Consider the following 16,247-nt stretch of genomic DNA (forward strand, 5'->3'; position numbering starts at 1 on the left):
AAACACGTACATCCAAGGGAATCCAAAGTGCGTAGTCCATAGGGAAAGTCCGATAAGCCGATACACATAAGCAGTCCGAAATAAGAGGGCAAGGCAGAACAGGGTAATCCAAAAAACAGTCCGAGTCAGAAACACAAATACCAAAAACCGAATATAATGCTGGAAAGTCAGAGCTGGGGTCTAGAACAATCTGGCAGCGTCTTCCCATGAGGACGCTGCCTAAATAGAGATGTGAACAGGTGCACATAATAATGAAACAGGTGAAACTAATGTGAGTGATGAAGAACGTAAAGAAAAGACCAGAAGTAAGGTGAAACGAATCAGGAAATAGTGTCAAAATAAAAGCTGGACAGGAAGCAACGGAACCGAATCGTGACACTCAATTGGATTATTGTGCACAAGGAGGGACAGTGTCACATGACTGCGGATGCGCTTTCCCGCCGCCCTGAGACATCGGACATGAAGGTAGCGAAGGACGGTGGTCCCACATCACTGCACGGGAATGTGGTGAGTGCTGATCATGCAGCTGTTGATATGCCACGTTCTTCTGTTGTCACTGATTCTGCGGCTACTGCAGCAGAGAACCCACAGCACAGGCCTGGCAGCATGTCTCCCTTCTCTGCTTTGTCTCATAGCTAAGCTGACATCAGACCCCGACATTAGGACCGTTTTGGACTGGGTGTCGCGATCCCACAGGCCTCCAAGGTGGAAGTTGAAGGGGGCTTCTCTGTGGTTGCGTAGACATTGGACTGAGTTCCACCGTCTATCATCGATGGCATGTTATGCCGCTCAGTGAACGTCTCTCTCACTGGTAATCCTGTGGTCCTGTGGAGCGCTTCAACAGGACTCTGATTGATCAACTGGCTAAGACTCTTTTGACTTATGGGGGGGAATGGGATGACTATGTGAAGCATGTAGCTTTTGTGTACAACACCACTACTCATTCCTGTACTTGCTTTACACCATTCTTCTTGACCCATGGTCGGGAAGCACGGGTTCCCTCTGATGTACTGTTACCAACTCGTGCTCTTGATACTCAGGTTTTGGGTTCACATGCTGAGTTTGTTTCTTCATTACTGGAGAGCCTGAGTGTTGCCTTCAGTGGTGCACGAATGTACAGTGAGATGGCTCATGATCGTCAAAAAACTGTATCACGACGAGGCCTCGCGTCACCGGCCTTATGAACTGGGTGCTATGGTGTGGCTGAGCAACCCGGTTGAGAGCCGCATGAAGCTGGCACCTCATTGGAAGGGACCTTACCAGATTATATAGGTCATGGACTCATGTGGTGAACTGGGACTGACTTATAGGATTGTCAATCCTTTTGATGCTAATGAGAAGGCTCAGGTGGTGCATTATAATAGGTTGAGACCTTATTCATTGCCTGTTACTCACAGCCAGCCTTTGTCTGATGTTCACAGTCAACCTTCTGTGTCTATGGAGTCTGGGGTCTCTGGTGGAGCAGGGCTGACTTCTCCTCAGACCGGTTTGAGTGCTTTGTCTGACTCATGGTTTTCTTGTGAGTCGTTTGGGTCAAGTGTTAGTAGAACTGGGAGAGCTTGTAGACCTGGCCATTTGAGGGACTTTGTGATGTTTTAGTTTGACTTTGCCTCTGTGTATGGGACAGTGTTCATGTGTGTTTAATCTCCCATACGGTTCACGTTTAAGAGTTCAGAGGGTGATTTTTTTGTTTTGTTTTGTTGTGTAGCATGTCGAGTAATAAACGGGGACGTTTATTTGTGGGGAGGGGACGTGTGTAACAGACTGTTTAGTGTTATGTCTCCCCGGTGTGAATGTGCTGGTGCTCTCTTTCTGGGCTTAGTAAACTATTATGGTAAATATGTGTTGGCTCCCCTCTACCAGTTACTACACAAGAACTGCCCCTGGAAGTGGCAGCAAGCTCAGGAGACAGCTTTCCAGCAGGTTAAGGGACTACTACACTCTGAACGATTGCTGGTGCACTTTGATCCAGAACGAGAGGTGGTCCTGGCCTATGATGCGTCACCCTATGGGGTGGGGGTGGTGTTGTCACACAGGATGGATGGCAAACAAGAACAGCCAATTGCATATGTATCACACACTCTCAGCAGCGGAAATAGGTTACTCGCAGTTAGAAAAAGAGGGACTGGCAGTAGTTTTTGCAGTCAAGCGCTTTCACCAGTACCTGTATGGCTGTCCTTTTATCATCTTCACACAGACCACAAACCCCTGATGGGTCTTTTTGGTGAGACGAAAGGCATTCTTCCAATGAAATCAACTGGACTTAGATTCCCTAAACTGGAAGTAGGTGGTGTTTAAATAGAGTTCTAGTAGAGTGCATACATGGTTTGGGGTGAGGCTAGTCCTGTTGTATAGCGTGTCATCCTTCTGCAGTCTCTTCTTCACTGCCCTGACAGCCTCTGTGGTGGGATGCAAGTGAACAAGGATGTGACATCATATGAGACCATGGTCTCGTCCTGCTCCAGCTGCAGTTGTTGGACTTTCCTCGCGAAGTCCTGGGAGTTTATTATGTGGTGCTGTGTGTTTCCCACCAAAGGAGCCAGGATGGTGGCCACGTGCTTGGCTATGTTGTAAGTCACAGAGTTGATGCTGCTGACAATGGGTCTGAGTGGGGCTCCTTCCTTGTGTATTTTGGGTAGGCCATAAATGCAAGGGATGGCCTCCCCGGGGTATAGTCTGTAGTATAGTCCAGGTCGATAACTCCCTCCTTTTCCAGCTTCTGTAAACAGTCTATAACCTTCTTCTTGTAGCCACTGGTGGGGTCCCTCTTCGGTGCTTCATAGGTGGTGGTGTCACTGAGGAGGTGAACTCGGAAACTCTGGTCTGATAGTCAGTTGAGTTTAGGACTACTGTGCACCTGCCGTTGTCCGATGGAAGGATTGTGATGGTTTCATCCTTCTCTAGTGCACCTAAAGCCCTCCTTTCCTCAGGGGGTAAGGTTTGGGGGTGGGAGCTTGGCACTGGCCCGAGTGGCTGTGACCTTCATCCTCAGTTCTTCCACCTCTGTCATGGCCAGTTTGGCCTAATGGCTGTCTCTGTGGCTGTGATGAAGTCTACCACAGGGATTTGTTTGGGTGTGACCGCAAAATTCCATCCCTTGGCTAATACCGCTTTTTCCGTGTTTGTGAGTTCTCTGTCAGAGAGATTTTTGACCCATTTGTCATGCAATGGTTGTGGGTTGTGCTCCTCCTTTCTCCCCCAACCATGAAACATCTTCGATCTAGAAATCCAAGTCCAGTTGATTTTTCCTAAGGTTATTTCGGTTTACTATGACCTGGATGACTGAGAATCTGCACAGACGTGAAGCTCTAAAAGTAAAAAGTAAAAAAAAACAAAAACTCATTGCTCTGTAGACCCTGCTCAAACTAAATGTCCAGACTGAACATATGCAATAAACTCTGCTCCTCTGTAAATCAGTTACATCAGACAAAACTTCAGTGACACCCAAGCTGGTTTCAGACCTCTGGGACGCCAAGACTTCATAATGAAGCGAGTCAATAATACACAATTAAATGTGCCACAGAAACGGGGCCCCCAGTGGTCCTAGCAGGGCACTCTGGGAACCACGGCTCAGACCAAGTGTCAGGATGTCTCTTCACCCCAGACCATGTATGCACTCTGCTGGAACTCTGTTTAAACACTACCTACTTCCAGTGGCAGCAACATGGCTATAGGCAGCAACATGGCTGTGCTATGGGCTCCCCAGTGTCTCCTATAATTGCCAACTTGTACATGGAAGAAATTGAGGAGAAAGCCCTGGCTTCCTTCACTGGCACCACTCCCAGCCATTGGTTCCACTACGTGGATGACACATGGGTTAAAATCAGGACCCAGGAGGTAGAAGCTTTCACCAAACATATCAACTCTGTGGATGACAACATCAAATTCACTCGTGAGGACGCCAGAGATGACTGTCTGGCCTTTCTGGTTTGTGCAGTCCACTTGGGAGGGGACAGAAGCCTGAAAGTAGAAGTACATCGGAAACCTACACACACGGACCAATACCTGCTTTTTGACTCACACCATTCACTTCAACACAAACTGGGAGTCATCAGAACTTTAAATCACAGGGCAGAGGAAGTGCCTACAACTGCAGAAGGGGCCAAGAAGGAAAAGTTACACATCCAGAACTCCCTTAAGGCTTGTGGATACCCTAAGTGGGCCTTCACCAAAGCAAGGAAGAGGCCCAACACCAACAGGGAGAAACCAGAAACAAGAGGGGATAACACTGTCATCCCTTATGTGGCTGGTTTATCAGAGAAGTTAAAAAGGATCTTTTACAACCACAATATCCCAGTTAACTTTAAACCAGGGAACACCCTGTGGCAGAGACTGGTCCACCTGAAGGACAAAACACCCAGACATAAACAGAGTGATGTGGTGTATGCAATTAAGTGTAGTCAGGAGTGTAACGACTTGTACATTGGTGAAACTAAGCAGCCGCTTCACAAACGCATGGCCCAACACAGGAGGGCCAACTCCAGTGGACCAGAGTCAGCAGTCCACCTCCACCTGAAGGACAAAGGACATTCTTTTGAGGACAGTGAAGTCCAGATCCTCTCCAGAGAACATCACTGGTTTGAGAGAGGAGTTAAGGAAGCTATTTTTGTAAAAATAGAACACCCCTCACTAAATAGGGGTGGTGGACTAAGACACAACTTGTCTTCCATCTACAATCCTGTTTTGAGATCTTTGCCCAAACATGCCCACCAGGATAATAGGCGTCGGTCGACAGGGGAGGTTTCAAAGACAGGTAACGACTCTCACCGATGTGCAGGATGGTTGTCTCCTCTGGGGATCCAGAGTGATTGTTCTCCCTCCAGGGCGCTGACAAGTGATAGAGGAGTTGCATGTGGCGCACCCAGGCACATCACGGATGAAAAGTCTCACCAGGTCATTTGTAGTGGCCAGGAATGGACAAGGCTCTGGAAGATAAGGTCAGAACATGTTCACAATGCCAGAATAGCCAAAAGTTGCCCGCACCAGCTCCACTACATTCATGGGAGTGGCCAAGCCGTCCTTGGTCCGGCCTCCACATAGATTTTGCGGGCCCGTTCAAAGGGGACATGTTTTTAGTGCTGGTAGACACTCCCATTCCAATTGGCTAGAGCCACATATCATGTCAAACATCATGGCCCCCACTACCACGGAAAAACTCAGAAGTGTCTTTGCTACGCATGGTTTACCAGAGACCGTAGTGTCGGACAATGGCCCCACTTTCACCAGTGAGGCTTTCCGAGAGTTTATGGAGAAAAATGGCATCCGACATGTCCGCACAGCTCCGTATCATCTGGCCTCAAATGGCTTAGCGGAGTGAGCGGTGGAGACTCTGAAAGAGGAATTGAGGAACATTCAATGGAAATTAAGCTATCTTGCTTCTTATTCCAATACCGGATTACCCCACACATGACAACCGGGGTGTCCCCAGCAGACATGTTGCTGGGGAGGAGACCTAAATCTCACCTGGATATCCTTCACCCAGACATAGGAGCAAAAGTTGTCCAGAGGCAGGATAAGCAGAAAGACCAGTGGAACTAACACGCTAAAGTCAGACATTTCAAACCAGGGGACAGTGTATTTTTCAAGAACTCTTCCCAAGGACCAGCATGGCTACCCGGTGTCATCGTGCATGAGACTGGAACGGTGACTTTCCTAGTGGATGGGGAGGATGGCCAGCAGAGCCATGGGCGCCAGGATCATTTGCGGAGTTGCCCAAAGATGGCAGTGGAACGGTTGCAGAGTGATGCGTTGGGGGACTTTGGGAATAGCTTGGAGGTCGAGGAGCAGGACGCACCACAACCAGCTGAGGGTCTGGGTGTACAGGCCGAGGGTCTGTCAAAACAAACTGAGGATCTTGCAGCTCAGTCCGCTCAGCTAAGCGGTGCACCTGGAGAGGGAATGGCACAAGTTACCCCTGAGGTCACAGGGGGTACAGCGAAGCTGAGGAGGTCAAAAAGAAGACGCGGGCCTCCAAAAAGACTGATCTGTTGATTTGTAAAAGAAATGTGTGCGTGGTGTGCGCTAAGCATTTAAATGGGGGGGGGGGGGGGGGGTAAGGTGAGAAAAAAAAAGAAAAAAGAAAAAAAATGTTCAGGTTCATAGCATGTGGTTTATTGGAATAGTCAGTACCCCTGTGGAGATACTGTTTTCTAGGGTTTTCCACCCTCAAGTTGGAACTTAAAGGGGGAGAGGTGTTATAGTTTGAGGCTGTTGAATTGGGAGCTAGGAACCTTAGTTAGGCATCTTGGGGGAACATGTTTTGTAGGGCATTATTACAGGACCAGTAGTTGCCCCGGGTTTTTGGGCAGTCAGCTTGTGAGACAAGTGTTCCCTGTGTACTGTTGTGCAGTTGTTCAGTAAAGTGTTGAAACCGACCAGCGTTCTTGAGTTTGTACCCCATCAAGTTATTACACTGCAGTTATATAAATATCATTCATCATTTTGGTTGTCATAATAATAATTGTGCCATTTGTAATGTGAAGCTGCAATTAGTATAATGCTTTTTATATTTGCAGATACTCTGGCAAATAACCACTTGTAAAAATAAGGCCAACTCTGGAACAAACAGTACGTTTTAATTCACATTAATGGAAAATGAGCATTTTTCAATACATATCAACATGGGGGCCTGTCTTTGATCAGTTTTGGATTTTTTTTTAAATTGGTAATTTCGCATATACCATTTTCACTATTCGATGCATTTTGTTATACCCATCTCAGTTTTACTTCACTTACTGTAGTAACTAAAATCAAGCTATAATTCTGAAGGGTAAATCAGTCAGTTTCCTGCACATACTGGATGTTTGACCCCTACAGGGAGGGGATCCTGTGGATCTGTGGATCTGCAGTTTCCTTATTACTTCTAGCAGCTTGACACAGAACTGCATAGATGATGACCAGCCCCTCTGTCCCATGTGGCATTGCCATATGGAGGAACAGTCATCCTCATCAGTCTAGCATTCCTGTAGTCCGAGTCACTGCTTGTCACTTTTGTTCAACTGCTGCCATATCCAGCTATAAGACTATTATTATCATGTTTATTGCTACACTAGGGGCTTATATCACTAGTGCCACTCACTCACAACTCACATATTACAAATGGGTAACAAATGAAAGGAAAACCCAACACAAGCTGTCTCAGTAAGGTGTCGGGCCACCACCTGCTGCCAAAACAGCTTCAGTGCACCTTGGCTTCGAGTCTCCAAGTCTCTCAACTCAACTGGAGGGATGAAAAAGATGTTCCCTTGTGTGGTGGAGACGCTGTCTAACACATCAGTCTAAAATCGCCCACAGGTGTTCAACTGGACTGAGATCTTGACTGTGACTGTGGACTGTGAAGGCCACAGCATCTGGTTCACATCATTTTCATACTCATAACCATTCAGTGACCCTCGTGTCCTGTGGATCATCCTGGAGGATAGCACTCCCATCACGATGGAAACGTTGCATCACAGGATAAGACTGACCACTCAGAACAACTTTGTACTGATTTGCACTGACCCTTCCCTTTTAGGGGACAAGTGGAGCCAAACCGTGCCAACAAAATTCCCCCCACAGCATAACAGATCCACAGGATCCCCTCCCTGTAGGGGTCAAACATCCAGGTTTTTCCTTTAACTTGTCCTTCGTTTGTACATATGTCTTTGTCTTCTATAACTGTGTCTGTTATCAGACTGAATTAACAGCTGCCTCAGGGCCATTGACCCCTAGAGACCTCAACAGTGTGGCAATTGAGGGAATTTATATCTCTGTTTCAAAATTATGGACAACTAAAGCAAAATACCAATAACAATTTCACAATAACAATAACCATTTTTGAAAGGCCTTATTTTCTAAGCACATGTGTCAAAGTCCAGTTTTAACACCTTAATTCTTTCACCTGATGTTGAGGTACTTTCCTAGAATACCAGTTGACCAGCATGTGGTTTAACTGTGATATCTGTGGTGGAGAAAAGTACATTTCTCAAGTACTACAGGTATGGGACGTGTTCACAAGTCTATCATCAGACAAGTCAGCAGGAGTTATTGTTGGTCACTTTAATCTTTCCTTGTGTCATGCTGGTCATGAGCAGATCCCAATTCTAAGTTCAGGGAAACTCTAGAACCATCTGTCCTTCAGTGTCAGATCATCCCCATCTGTCCCTCAGTGTCACATTGTCCCCATCTGCTGCCACTTTTAAATGCCGGCTCAAGACTCACCTTTACACTGTTGCTTTGGGGTCTCGAAATAATTAACATAATGAGTGTTCAGAAAGTCTTTAGACTATCAAAGTCCTTTTATTTCTGTAATTTATGTTAAAGCTTTGTCTGCCTGGTTTTAAATTAGAATTAAATTTTAATTTCTCTCTGTAGAGCACTTCTTTCAACATCAGTCATTTTTAAATGTGCTCTATGAATAAATTTGACTTGAAAGATCCCTCCTTGGCTTTTGATAGTCAGGGTTTCCTTGCTGAACTGCAGGGACACTATAAGAAAGAGGAAATATCTTATAAAAACACCAACTTGACAAGATGTATGGCTCAGACCGCTGAAGACTCCTGTCATCTTCAGATGAATCTGACAGTCTGTTTTGCACTAGAAGAGAGCTGTGGGTTTGGTCCCACAAAGTAAACTCAGACTCAGATGTGAGTATTATTTTAAGATAGACCTGAAATATTTTGAATGTGTCCTTTAAGTACAATTTGTGGCAAACCTCACTTGAGTATCTTCAGTCAATTGCTTTTTGCCATTTTTTGTGTAGTTAACAACTGAAACTACAAAGGAATGATTTTGTATTTGTAATTTTTCCATGCTACATGTGAGCTGCTTTTCAATGTTGGCGAGGACTTTTCCAGAGCCTGTTGGATAAGAACTTCCAGAGACCCCTCATGTGTTGTATAAACAAGAGATTGTGCTCTGACAAGTAAACAGATTTCTTTAGACCAGTGTTCAAGCTGTTCACACTGTCTAAAAAGGCACAAATTGAAAACTGTTTAGTTGTTAAGACTGTACAAGTCAGATGTTACAAACCTGACAAACAGGCCCATTTTTGTAGACCTGAAGTCGGTCAAACAAATGACAATGGTGCAAGTTAAACAATAAAGAAAAACAATATTTTAGTTGTAGTCTGATGATACAAAATCTAGATGTTTACAGAAGCCTAGAAGTCTTAACATTTTGATCTGAAAGCTGAATCCACATCTCAGACTGGACTCGTCAGCTCCAACCAGAGTTTTGAAGCAGGGAAACATTTCTCTCTGGAATTGATCTGAACCGATCCTGACACATTCACTTCACCAGGAGGAATCTGCTGTCTGTGTTCCTTCTGCACCCCTCTGTGATCTGTAGTGGTCACAGAGGCGCTCTGTTGCCTCCAGTCCATTGCTCCTCAATGGGCTGTCAGCTCCCAGAGAGCGCGGTGCATTGAATAGGTCTCAGTTGTCCTTCATCCACCACATCAGCTCTTCTTTTTTCACCTCATTTATCAATGCCATAGGAACCATTTGGGCTTTTTCGCCTATGACTTAACTTTACATTAGTGAAGATCGCCCTCTGTGTTCTAATATGCCAAGATGACCGAACAGCCTACAGATTGTTCCATCATTAATAAAAGAATTGTCAGTTACAAAAAATAGAACAAAAATTCTGAGTCCTCCTCTCCAACTTCTCGGTCCAAATGCAGTCGATGCTCGAGTCCAAGTCAAAGTCCAAGTCATCAGTGCTCAAGTCCAAGTCAAGTCATGGGTCCTGAAATTCTAGACTCAAGTCAGACTCCAGTTCGTGTCCTGGATTTGGGTATTACAACACTGCTTATGATCTATTGTTATGGCCCTGAGGCCTTAGGCTGAACAATTATGTTTTGTTCCCTGTGTTGTTTGGTATAACTGTGCTGGGGTTAGGGCTGTGTGCTGCTGCGTGTGTGTGTGTGTGTGTGTGTGTGTGTGTATGTGTTCTCTCTGCTCAGACTACAGGAGGATGCTGTAGTCTGTGGGTGTTGGGTGTGGTACTGCCAGGGCCTATCCCTCAGCGTACAGGGGGACACCTCTGGACTGGCCCTTGTGCCCGGAACCGAAGTGAAAAGAACAGCCAGTCCACCATTCATCGGGCACCTGTCGTATGAGGAGGCCGGCTGTCCCATACTGCTCTGTGGATCTAGTTTGGATGTTGTTAGTTAATGGGGAATCCCTCTTTGGAGAGAGAAACTTCCAGACAGTGGCCTGTTTGGGTACTGCCAGCCACTGTAGTTAGGCACAGCCGGGAACCATTGCTAAGTGGGGATTTAATAGTAGGTCTGACTGGAAGTGATTGAATCTAGAGCTGGGGTTGGTTCTCCTTTGTTGGTGCTAAGGTGTGTGACACTGTGTTAGTCCCATGGCTAAGCTGTGCTCATTTATGTCAGCTGAGGAGTCTATTAGTCAGCTGTTCTTGGACTGCTTGTTTAGCTTAGTTCGAGTCCCTTCCCCTCCTTTTTGTTAGGAGTTTGTTCATTTGTTTTGGGTTGTACTTTTTGTTTAGCTTTTTCTGTAAATAGTTAATTAGCTGTGCAGACTCCCTTTCCTCTGTAAGCCACTAAATAAGGTTGTGTAAATAAACATCTGGCAGGGAGCCATAACATCTGGTTATTTCAAATGTTACTTCCTTTCTTCTAGTGCCAACTGGGTCAGTAACATTTGTTTTCAAAGATCTATGTCCTTAATAGGAACCAGTGGGCTGGGACATCACAAAGTGTAGATGGACTTACACAGTTTCCATCTTTTCATGATGTCTATTGGCAATAAGATAAATACAGAATAAATCCAGATCTATAAAAAACTAAAAATAAAAAGGCATCTGTGGGTAATAAGTTAAAATGCTGAATAAGCACATCCAGTAGCCTGGTTTCCATCAGTCTCCATCATTCACCTGAGTGGACTACACGCTTCCTGATCATTCTCAGTCAAACAGAGGCCCCTGTCATGGAGTAGGGGGATCAGAGTGTGTACTCACACTCACATACTGGCACACACACCACTGCCCCCACGCTGTTATTATGAGGTGAGGATTAGAAGCTGACAGAGTATGAAGGGACTGGTTTTGACTTGGGCTAATGAGAACACCCAAAAGCTTTAGTCAGCAAATGACCCCAAGGTCCCAAACTGTCCACAGCTGTGCTGTGTGGAAACAGACAGTGTACTATGTGCAGGTACAGATAGATGACAGCTTTGTATTCACACAGCCTGTGATAGGTTATAACGGAATGCACTGAATTATAACACAGTTATCTAGCATTATATAGACTATATTTAGCTATACAGTCCGTGTGACAGTCGGTATAACAGTTACCAGTCATCTGCAGGTGAACACAATGTGTGTGATGGGGGTCTGGCGCCCCCTTTATTCCAAACATATACCACAAGTTGAAGACAAATCCTCTCTCCCAAATAACTATAAAATGATAAAATTGTTATTTATATAACTCCACATATTTCATTTAACTTGTTTTTAACTAGACCCATGTCAGACTGGCCTTACATGACCAGATGGAGAGCCCCTTTTTCACTGAACACATTCAGATTCATACTGACGCTGACCTAAGATGAATGTGTATATTCAGTATATGGGATCATCAGCTGCATTTACAAAGTTGGGAAAGTGAACTTTAAATGTTCTGTGATGAGTGACAACACCTACTGACCTTCAGCTACTGATCTCTGTGAACTGATTTCCTGCAGGACTCTCACATAAGTCAAACCACAGAGTTATAATAAAATCGAGCGGAAGTTGTGCGATTTGGCCTTCAAAATAAAGCTGCAAGTAAATTTTATTAAACACTTTATTCCCTATTTAAAAATTAAATTGTTCACCATTTTAGCAAACTTTTCAGAGGTGCAGAAGAGACTGCCTGTTCCAAGACTAAGAACTGCCCACTGTCATATTGTCATACTGCAAATTGATCATAATAATCAATCATAAACCTGCTTTACCATCTTTTAAATATTTTTTTCAGTACCTATAATATAGTCTATATATTTTGTTATTTACACTTAATCTGTTATATGTTTAACTATATAAAAAACTTTTTAAAACATTTTGCTTAACGCTTTTTTCTCAGCTACAAGTGACTAATTAATTTGTGCAAATTATTTGCTGCTGCTGTTGGTCATTTGCAATACTGTCCATGTATACCTCATATGCTATTTGCACCTCATCACCAACGCCCTGGTGATGCTGAACCATCTGACAATCTCCTATTACTGTTTGCACTACTGTCACTGACTGTACACGGTTTTGAGTCACAGCTTATTGACTGTACCGTTTAGATTTCTCCCAATTATATCAATCCAGTTCTTATTCTATTCCATTGTATTTTTATTCTACTTTACTCTATTTTAGTTCCTAAATGTTATGACACAGTATAGGTGAGAGAAAAACGGTATTTCGATTTTCTATATGTCCTGCACATATGGTGACTTGACAGTAAAATCCTTGAACCTTATTTGCTTGTTATTACCAAACTGAATGATTCATTAAACATGAACTTAACCGAAGTAAACACAAAAGGTCCGGTAATTCAGTTTTATTTTAAAAGATCAAACCCGGAAATGCTCCGCTTCGTCTTCAAGGCTCTTGACTTGGTCTCGGTGCGTCAACTCGTCCAATTGGATTCATTTCAGCTGTGGATAAAGGCACGAAGCTGTGCATTTAACGAGTGTAGAGGCTAATTGATAATCAATGATCCGCACTGGATCGGTTCAGTGAAACTTCTGATCAATTTAAATATTAGTCTATCCGCCGCTGCTGGTGTTGGTTCGGATACTGGGCCCGTACTTTGTATATGACTCTTAGAATTGACTAAATAGTTTGGATTAAGCTCCTTGTGGACCCTGACTAGGAGTTTCCAGCCCACCACCATCATGTACCAGCCCGACCCGCTTATCTCGCATCCAGGAGAAAGATGAACTCCGACACCTCAACGACCGCCTCGCCAACTACATCCAGCGGGTCCAAGAGTTGGAAAATGAAAGGTCCTCCATGTTGATTCTGCTGGAAGAGAAGGAGGAATCGAAAAGCCGGGAGATGGGCAACGTGCGGCGGCTGTACGAGGAAGAGTTGGCCGATATCAGAAAGTCCCTGGACGGCCTTGCCGGCGAGAAGGCCCGCCTGCAAATCGACTATGGAGGTCTCTGCGAGGAGTACAGCAAACTTAAAGCCAGGTAACGTCAGCGACATAGGCCTGTGGCTAGAGTCACGCCAGTGTCGTAGAAGCCGTGACAATGTGCGTGCAAACCCGGCGTTACACGGACACAGCTGTCAGCATGTAGCCAGTCCACCCTTCAAATGTTTATCTGCTGTGTTTCCAGATAAAACTTGTTTCTGTAAATGTCTGCATTTAATTTAAGCGTTTGATTCCAACGTTGGCCGATCTGACTTGTGATGTGTAGTAAATGTTTTTATGCTGTGTCCATGTTCCATCGAAGGCACCTGCAGCTGGTATGGGTTAAAAATCACCTGACCACTTAGAAAAGGCGTTTGGTTTTATTCTTTGTCCGCAGATGTGCACAGCATTGTATTTCCCCGTTTGTCTGTGGGATGTATAGATTTGCAGACTTGAGATGGCACGTGCCTAGATTTAGAACCGCCCACTGTCATCACACAGATACAAAAGGTAACGCTGTAGGTTTTTTTAATTTTTTTTTTTTCACCTTTAACTGAATTTTCTAAGGTGGAAGAGGTTTGGGAATAGTAGATGGGTTTATACATTTTAAAGTGTTCAAACAGAGGAGGCCTTGAAGTTGTATGTTAGTGAATAAGGCAGCATTACATATGCACCTGTTTGAATGGAGCTTGGCATGGAATCATGTATAATTGTTCTGCTGATCTCTTTCTGCAGAAACCAGAAGAAGGAGAGTGATCTGGGGAATGTGTTGGCCCAGCTGAGGAAAGCTGAGGCCACACTGAGCTCCAAGGATGCTGAGCACACCAAGCTGCTGTCTGAGAACAGGAGGCTCCATGATGACTTCTCTGATCTGCAGGGGCTGCTGGAAAATGTACAAGCTAAAGCTGTCTGCATGGTGGTAGTAGTCTTGAGGGACTTAAACAGACCAGTTAATTTGCACCGATGAACAAAAAGTAACCCGATGTATTCATTAGCCCATTAGAGAGGGGCCGAACCAGCTGACCCAGAAGTAGCGAAGCCATAATGATGATGATGATGATGGTGGTGTACTAGTATGGAAGTTCATGGTCCCCATAGGATTAGTCTGACTTGCATCAGTTATTCTGTAACATTTTCTCTAGCACCATCATCGATACATTTTCCAATTCTTTGATTCTGTATGAAGAAATGTCTCTGACATTTCCATCAGCCTCTGTACTTTGTATTTAGTGCCAATTGGCAAAGGATATCAAACAGCAGCAGTGCTGTGGCTGAGTGCAAAGTAGAGCTGCTAGCGTGGCTGTGGACCTGTCTTGTCTGACTCCGGACAGAGCCAGGCTAGGTTTTCCCCCCGACTCCCAGTCCTTATGCTGAGCTAAGCTAACTCAGCTCTGTGCACACAGACATGAGACAGCCATCTCATCCAACTCTCAGTAAACAAGCACATCATACATGTTGAACTAATCCTTTAAGTATCGATTAGTTGGTTGAATGGCAAATGAAAATGGCTGTCATCATACCATCACCTTATTTCCTGTCAGTTGTGTTCAGGATAAAATGCTCCACAAATGGTAAATATAGGAAATAAATGTCACAAAATAACAATTTTTTTTTTTTTTTTTTTTTTTTTAAGAGCCCCACATTTAAAGCTCACATTACTCACTGTAACAGAGATGAAGCTGATGATGGGGACAGACTCTGTGTCTGAAATGAGCTAATGTATTCAGATAGGGTCAGGTGTTACTGTTTGCTTCAAACAATGTGTGTGTCACCAGGTGGAGGGTGTGCTGGCAGACACCAAGAACCAGCTGGCCTCTGAGATCCTGAGGAGGGTGGAGATGGAGAACAAGGTGCAGACACTGAAAGAGCAGCTGGATCTCCAGAGGAACATCAGTGAGCAGGTAACTCTCAGTGCCCCGCTTACTAAGCTTCACCCCAACCTGTTTCTGAACTCACATAATTCTTGTTTTTCGCTGAGTATTGTTTGTTTTCTGTGTCACCTCAGAGTATTACTCACAGCTCGGTGGTTGTATTTTCTAGGAGATCATGGAGATCCGAAGCAGGCATGAGAGCCGTCTAGTGGAGATGGATTCAGGACGACGGAGAGAGTTTGAGAGTAAACTGGCTGAGGCGATGCAGCAGCTCCGCCAGGACCATGAATCTCAGCTGCAGCAGTACAAAGAAGAGATCGACAGGACCTTCAGTTCAAAGGTACAACACAGAACCTGGAATGATGCTTCAGAGAGTTTCCAGGTTTATTCCCCACCGTATCTGATATTCTAAACCTTTGTCTTTGCATCGACTTCTTTCTGCGGTACAGTTACAGAATGCCCAACAGGCTGCCCTGGAGAAAAATAATGTTGCGTCAGCCACCAAAGATGAACTGGAATCTACCAAGCTGAGAGTGGAGACGCTCAGTTCCCAGCTCAAGCAGTACCAACAAGATGTAAGTTCAGTCCTGAACAAAAGGTGTAGACATCCGTTAATAAAACATCAACTGTGTAGAAAATACAGCCTCAAGCCATCATGTTGGCAGCTGGTTCCAGATTTCTGAATCGCTCTCTGCGCTTCCAGATCTGCCTTGTGTTGTAATTGCTGTTTGTGCCAGCAGAGGTGCACATAATGGCTACATTAGGGGGAAACAGAAATGACACTGATGTGAGCAAATCTTCTTCTTTCGGCTGTTCCCATTAGGGGTCGCCACAGCGAATCATCTGTTTTCCACCTAACTCTATCCTCGGCATCCTCTACTCTCACCCCAATTAACTTCATGTCCTCTTTTAGCACATCCATATATCTCCTCTTTGGCCTTCCTCTTGACCTCTTGCCTGGCAGCTCCATCTCCAACATCCTTCTACCAATAAAACCACTATCCCTCCTCTGCACATGTCCAAACCATCTCAATCTGGCCTCTCTGACCTTGTCCCCAAAACAGCCGACCTGAGCTGTCCCTCTGATGTGCTCATTCCTAATCCTGGCCATCCGGGTCTCTCCTAAAGAGAACCTCAACATCTTCATCTCTGCTACCTCCATCTGTGCCTCTTTTCCTCACTGCTACAGTCTCTAACCCATACAGCATAGCTGGTCTCACTACTGTCTTGTACACCTTTCCTTTGATTCTTGCTGCCACTCT

General features: G+C 44.9%; 1 protein-coding gene and 1 pseudogene across 1 annotated transcript in view; both read left to right on the forward strand.

Moving 5' to 3' along the window:
• Positions 1 to 459: 459 nt before the first annotated feature.
• LOC109974550 (uncharacterized protein K02A2.6-like) lies at positions 460 to 5,991 on the forward strand (annotated as a pseudogene).
• Positions 5,992 to 9,719: 3,728 nt separating this feature from the next.
• lmnl3 (lamin L3) overlaps positions 9,720 to 16,247 on the forward strand; it is a 16,844-nt gene continuing 10,316 nt past the window's right edge. Inside the window, exons 1-6 of the mRNA XM_020624777.1 lie at positions 9,720 to 9,774; positions 12,851 to 13,172; positions 13,850 to 14,006; positions 14,890 to 15,015; positions 15,155 to 15,325; positions 15,435 to 15,560. Coding sequence (XP_020480433.1) covers positions 9,720 to 9,774; positions 12,851 to 13,172; positions 13,850 to 14,006; positions 14,890 to 15,015; positions 15,155 to 15,325; positions 15,435 to 15,560 — 957 coding nt within the window. The remainder of the gene's footprint in view (positions 9,775 to 12,850; positions 13,173 to 13,849; positions 14,007 to 14,889; positions 15,016 to 15,154; positions 15,326 to 15,434; positions 15,561 to 16,247) is intronic.

Source organism: Monopterus albus, unplaced genomic scaffold (assembly GCF_001952655.1).
Source record: "Monopterus albus unplaced genomic scaffold, M_albus_1.0 scaffold338.1, whole genome shotgun sequence".
NCBI lineage: Eukaryota > Metazoa > Chordata > Actinopteri > Synbranchiformes > Synbranchidae > Monopterus > Monopterus albus.